The sequence below is a fragment of the Triticum urartu genome, chromosome 3 (assembly GCF_003073215.2).
Source record: "Triticum urartu cultivar G1812 chromosome 3, Tu2.1, whole genome shotgun sequence".
NCBI classification, from domain to species: Eukaryota; Viridiplantae; Streptophyta; class Magnoliopsida; order Poales; family Poaceae; genus Triticum; species Triticum urartu.
Genome location: NC_053024.1, coordinates 18,449,144 through 18,455,703, shown reverse-complemented (window position 1 = coordinate 18,455,703; position 6,560 = coordinate 18,449,144). Strand labels below are relative to the sequence as shown.

At 39.7% G+C, this 6,560-nt stretch overlaps 1 protein-coding gene across 1 annotated transcript; it reads left to right on the top strand.

The window, feature by feature from the left end:
* Window positions 1–2,931: 2,931 nt before the first annotated feature.
* Window positions 2,932–5,958, top strand: LOC125547702 (putative F-box/FBD/LRR-repeat protein At5g22670). Its single transcript, XM_048711502.1, has 5 exons — window positions 2,932–3,158; window positions 3,240–4,155; window positions 4,628–4,786; window positions 4,876–5,065; window positions 5,561–5,958. The coding sequence occupies exons 2-5, from the start codon at window positions 3,268–3,270 to the stop codon at window positions 5,584–5,586; spliced, it is 1,263 nt and encodes a 420-aa protein (XP_048567459.1). The 5' UTR covers window positions 2,932–3,158; window positions 3,240–3,267; the 3' UTR covers window positions 5,587–5,958.
* The last annotated feature ends 602 nt before the right edge of the window (window positions 5,959–6,560 follow it).

Genomic DNA, 6,560 nt, shown 5'->3' with positions numbered 1-6,560 from the left:
GGAACATGTATGTAGTGTCATGCAACGATGTATTTATTAGGATATAGACTCATTGTTTCTTGAAGTGTGTGATGTTCCGGTAACTTAGCTAGTTACCACAAGAAGCTCTCTCTTCATTAAATATGTGCCACATAAGCAAAATTGCATTGTAGTGTGTGATGTTACTCATAAGTTCCTGCCCATTGTGACCAGCCTTACTCCCACTATGACTAGCCTAATGGAAAGGGGGCTACGCGTGTGACTCGCAAAAGGTCACATTTGAGTGGTTGAATTAGGATCTTTCGTACATGAGGTAAATTCCCTACTGTCCATCTGTCCGCCCCGTCGGCCATTGCCAACCTCGACGCCGGCTCTGTCTGCAACTTGCAGACTGTCTCCTGCTTCGTCCTTGACCCCGTCCGCAACCTTGATGTCGCCAATCTTGATGTATCTCCTCGTACTTGACCCTGTTATCGTCGCCGCCATCTTGGCTACAGCTCATGCCAGTGAAACAGTCGCCCCCGAGCTCCTCAGTGCCCTGTCCTTTCTTTCGAGATTTTCAGCTGTGGTCTTGTTTATAGGCAGCAGAGCACATGCAACTTGTTCCAAAAAAGAAGACAAGAATCTGATTGTATTGGTATTTTTCTTGCTCTGCTATTTTAAATAATGGAAATGTGCCCTTATTGATGATGGTTCTGCTGCTCTCTGTGCAGCCAGGCTCACCCTCAAGAAGACACTCTCAAGCACCACACTGGCTCTAATGAATCACAGCAAATGTAAGCATCCACGCTACTGGCTTTACTGAAATCTCTTCGTGACCTTTTCTGTGGTGATTTCAGTCAGAGATTGTGCAAAGATCCTTGCGACCTCACACTCGACTGCCCCTAAGAGCAAGTTGAAGGCTGTGTATTAGGATTGTACAGATAACTATTATTATGATTTACTTGACAAATATCACGCCCTGGCTATCTGCAGCTGTTTGTGCATATCATTTTCTTCTCTGAACAGAACATTGCACATCAGTTGTCGTCCTAGGAGCAACAAGGATCTTCCAGCCAAGCTTACTACTGCCCAACCCCGTCCGAGCTGGATCCATGAATCCGTGCGTGAGAGCTATGTCTCGCCTACCGCGAGATAGAGTACTTTCATGCAGTAGGCCATCCCTAAGATGTGCCCGCCCAATATAATGTACTCTAGTAAACTGTTTTGCACTGGTTTGTGGAACCTTCCATCGCTTTTGGATGATTTTGGGAAGGTTCCAGACGTTTTTCTGTTATGTATTTTTCTTTTACGTTTTATTATCAATTTTTCTTTCATTTTTTTCGATTTGTTCTTTATTTTTACTTTTGATTTTTCGTTTTTTAAATACACACTGTACGCATCATACTTCTTTTGATATATGTTGAACATTTTTCAAATACATGTTTGAATATTGTTTTGAATACTTGTCAATTTGCTTTCAAATACACGTTGAACTTTTTCAAATACATGTCAAACAATTTTCAGAATACACCTTGAATTTTTTGAAAAATACATGATGAATATTTTTTCAAATAAATGTTGAACATTATTCGAATACATGTTACACATTTTTCGTATACACTTTGAATATCTTTTTGATACACGATGAACTTTTTAAAATACATGGTGAATATTTCTTCAAATACAAGTTTGGATATTTTTTCGCATACATGTTAAACTTTTTTAAAAATACATATGGAGCATTTTTTTGAATACATGTGAAACACGTGAAGCATTTATGAAAAATTTCGCGAACAATTGTTTTACATCTTTTTAGGGGAACAGTTTTTTACATTGCATGGACATTTTCAAACGTTGTGTTAGGCACAAAGAAACCCTAGAGACTAGCTTGAGAGGTCTATGTCAGGAAGCAGGGGGCTTATAAAATACTCATGACAATTAATTTTCTCTTTTAAGCATGCATTTGCGAGAATTGTCGTGGGAACAAAAAAAATGTTCATGCTACTTATGTGAGGTTTTTTGCGGAAGAAAAAAAAGTGTAGTATACATCATCACACTATTTGTATGCACATACCCAATAAAACTGTTTGTGTATTTTTTTTCTGAGGAAAAGCCATCATGGCGGTTTACATTTCATGTCAAAACGAGGATACATCGTTCAATAAAACTGTTTGCGTATTTCAAACTACATGAACATTTATTTGAGAAATTTGAGAGGATTACTGCATGAATTAATCAGGATTCCTGATTTCTATGCACATATACCAAATAAAAATTGTAGTAGTATACGTCATACTATTTTTATGCACACCCAACATTGATTTTGGACTAAAAAGAAAAATCAAACTCCCACCTAAAAACTCCCATTTTCGTTTCACCGTTGTATCGAAACACGTTGTTGTTGGTGTTTCACCCGAAAAAGAAGGGCTGATTGGTGTTTGGGTAGACTGGTACTCCCTCCTTTTCGGTTTATAGAGCTCAAATCTGAAATCTCATCAACCAAGGCATATATATATATATATATATGATGAGTGGAGGAATTTATCCCGTACTTTACAAAACTACTCAAACTAAGCTGATGCATTAATTGGGATTAATTGCAGTGCATGCATGCTTGGCCACTATTCCCTCTGTTCCTAAATATAAGTCTTTTTAAACATTTCAAATGGACAACAACATACGGATGTATGTAGACATAGTTTAAAATGTAGATTTATTCATTTTGCTTCGTATGTAGTCATTTGTTGAAATCTCTAGAAAGACTTATATTTGGGAACGAAGAAAGTAGATGAGTAGTAGTATTATATGCATTGGTGAGTTCCTTTTTAATTGTTGCATGTAAAGATTTAATGCGTCTCGGAATCTCAAAAGGAGATGGAGATGAGCTCTATAAATTGGAAAAATGAAAAATTTGAGATAAGCTTTATAAATCGGAAAAGAGAGACACTAGTAGTAGATGAGAAACCCGCGTGTGTTCTTCATGTGCGTCTTCCGATCGAATCCGCTGCTCTCCGTTGCTCGACTCGACGCATTAGTGGAGGATTGCCTGGGGACTCAGGTCTAGGCGGCGCAGTAGAGACTGGCTCTCCCCCTCCAACCGCCAACAGAGATGGTCTCCCTTCTGTTCGTCCTCTGACAGGCCATCGAGTTCTTGAGAGCGCACGAACCGACGGCCTTCTTCCGTGCGGCGACTAGAGGTACGTGAGATTTTCTTCTTCATCTCTTCCGCCTGGCCGTCTCTGATATCACTCACACCCTGTCCATCGCCTCCGATGCAGCTGCTGCGCGAGCAACTTGTTCGACGGAATGGCTGCAAGGGGCAAGGCCGGTAAAACCAAGAAAGTGGCCGTTGCTGGCGGTAAGGACTGCTTTCAGGACCTCCCGGAACCTGTGCTCGAGCTTCTGCTGTCGTTCCTGCCCTCGCGTGACGCCGTGAGGACGTCCGTGCTCGCTCGCCGCTGGCGCACCCTCTGGAAGTCGGTGCCAGCCCTGCGCTTCTATCCTTCTCAGTTCGACACTGTCCAGGCCTTCAACAATTTTGTTAATACATTGCTTGAGCACCGTGACAGAACATCCCCTCTTCATGAATGCGACATCTTTCCCTATCCCCATGGCCAAGAAGATGAGGCACGCCGTTATGTTGAATCGTGGGTCCAGTATGCTGTCTCGTGCCAAGTATACGTGCTTCGAGTCAAAGACTGGAGTGTGAGTGTTTATGGTTCTTGTTTGAATCTATCCAGCAGCAGTGTAATCTCCAGGCACTTGACAAGGCTAGAGTTTTATCATCTGGCATTTGACAGAAGCCCTCTAGATCTTCTCAGCTGTCAGGCACTAGAGCTGTTAGACATAGGTGATTGTTCTATCAAGCTTTGGGGTGTCTTCCCCAAATCTTTACGGCATCTGAAAATCAGATATTCAAGTCTTTATTCCATGCAAACACCATGGAGCTGCTTTTCTGCTCCAGGTCTTCTTACCTTTGAACTAGCTGACCCTCATGACTGGGCCCTGTTTCTTGAGAGCCTGACATCGCTGGTAACATCATTTATCAGGATTGGCGAAGATTGTGAAGATAATTATGCTCATTATAATTACCTTGGGGATAGTGGTAACGAGTTATGCGAAGATAATTGTTGTGTATTTCTCGAAGGGTTGGCGGGTGCTACAAATTTAGAGCTGATAAGTGAATATTCTATGGTGTGTTTGCTCTTTTACTCCCTGTTTTGATTGCCATCCAACATTTTGCATCCCTCTATCATGTTTAACTTGTTCCTAATCTCCAATTGCATGTTTTTCACCAATCCATTATTTTTAGTCATCATGTTCCTATGCAGAGATCTCCTATAATTAGTCTGTGAAGGTGTTAGTACATTTTCCATATATATTGATAGTTGATATTTCTGACCTCGTACTACACAGAAGCACATGATTAAGATAATTTTGTAAGACATTTTAGTTTACGCAACACTTTAGACGGTATGGCTCAATATATATTTGTTTTTTGAGTCAATCAAAGACTTGTAAAATCTGTATTCTGCATTTCTCTATCTGCTCGCAATTGATTACTTGAAATTAAGAACTCAAGAAATCTTATTCAACTCGGTGTTATTGAATCATGTCTTCTCAAGTTATAACTTTATTTTTTTTAATTCTCTGTTTCATTGTTAAGATTTTCAGAAAGGACTTGAAATGGTGCCCTATGTTTAGCAAGCTAAAAACACTGTTGCCCAATGAATGGTGTTTGACTGCAAACTTCACTGGACTACTTCACTTTCTTCAGCACACACCAATTCTAGAAAAGCTTACCCTTCAACTTCCATCTCGCAAGGTATATGTTTTTTCATATATGATAGCTTTTGTCGCTGAAACTAACATGTACAGCTGATTCATTTAAGTAAAATCATATGTTTTCAACAGGATTTTGACATTGTATCAAGTAGAAGCTACAACCCAGCGGAATATTTCTTGGTGTCAAAGCATCTCAAGGAAGTTGAAATCCATTGTAGCAAGGAGGATGAATGGATTTGTCAAATTGTGAAAATCCTTGGCATTCATGGAGTAACTTCTGCACAGATTAGCATCAAACATGATTCTTGGAGTTCTTTCAGTAAGTAACTAATACTACAATTTGCTGATGTTTATGTAGTCTGCATGAGTCATCAAAATAAAAAGACGTAAACTTAATGGACATTAAACTATTGGTAAACTGAGAGATTAAAAAAGTTTATTAGAATGTTGTATGATATCCACGTTACATATTTATTGAAAATGTGATTTGGCCAAAGCAAGTGACATATTTTACTGAAAATGTGATTAGGCCAAAGCTAGTGAAAAATGGAAAATAGGCAAATAAAGAATGTGAGGTGTTTTTCACCATTTAGTTGAATTGGATCATTTAATAGCTTTATCTTTCCAGTATCATTTAATAGCTTATCTTTCCAGTATCTGCAATGTGAGATCAAGTTGTATGTTAGCCCACTCTTCCAGAACAATTTCGTATGCAGTATTTGTTTGACTTGAGTGCCGGTTGTTGTCGACCGTACCTTCTCATGTTTTAGTCTGCACTTTCATGTGCTCATTGTGTCCTGTATGGTTTACGCAGGGTTCAGTTTCCAGCAGCCAAAGTAGATGTCCCTGAATTAATCTTGGCAGCATGAGGTTGTTGTGTTTTATCTACCTGGATCGTGCTCACGTCCATTCATATGAAGGACGGACTCCCGTTGAGATGCGATTTGAATAGGTTCAAATGTCGCTGTAGTGATGTTGCACTTTTGCCCGGTGTCAGGCCTCAACTGATTTACCTATTGAAGGCATGTGATCTATGTATATGTTTCAGCAACCTGTATGTCTAGCTTCACTTGTGTAAAATTGTACCTGTTCTATGTTTCAGCAACATCTATATCTAGCTTAACTTGTGTAAAATGTTGCCTGTTCTGTTATATCGAGTACTGCTTTAGTTTACCTGCATACTCCCTCTGTACCGTAATATTTGTCTCTGGAGTATCTAGCTTAACATATTTGGCAATCCGTACACTTTTCTAAGCATGCTTGTTTCTCATTGTGTTTGATCCGTTCTACGAGAACTGGATGAGATCGATGTGCGTGCCATTAGTTATATTAGCGGTTCAACACTTCCATTTGACATTTGTGACCCTTAATTATAATTAGTCTAGTCCATTTTCTGTTGCCAGTTGTGGATGACTTTCGGAGTAACAACTGCTGTGTGGCAGCTCGCCTGACATTCTGGGTGGGCCGAGCATGTCATGGAACAGAATTATTCCTTCTCCTTAGGAAGATATCAATGTGTCAAAAAGATGAGTAAATAAGTAATTGAATGGTAAAACAATTTGATTTCTTGAAAAGGCGGAAATGTGATCGAAACAACAATTTTGAACATGTTGTATTCTTCTGCGAACTAATGGAAGGGGGGCTATGCATGTTATTTGCATAAGGTGATGTCTGAATGGTTCAATCCGGATCGTTCGTACATGTGGTAAAATAGCATCCTTGGTGAAAGGAGGCTTGAAAATGCCATTCTCATTCGTGTTAGCAACCTCCTTACTAATCACTGAATGACACTGGATTACAAGGATTTGGTAGCT

Bases quoted from the DNA above. Each gene is read 5' to 3' on its own strand.
- LOC125547702 (XM_048711502.1), top strand. From the start codon at position 3,268: ATGGCTGCAAGGGGCAAGGCCGGTAAAACCAAGAAAGTGGCCGTTGCT. The intron at 4,156-4,627 runs GTGTGTTTGCTC...TTCATTGTTAAG, and splicing joins TGATAAGTGAATATTCTATG to ATTTTCAGAAAGGACTTGAA. The intron at 5,066-5,560 runs GTAAGTAACTAA...TGGTTTACGCAG, and splicing joins TGATTCTTGGAGTTCTTTCA to GGTTCAGTTTCCAGCAGCCA.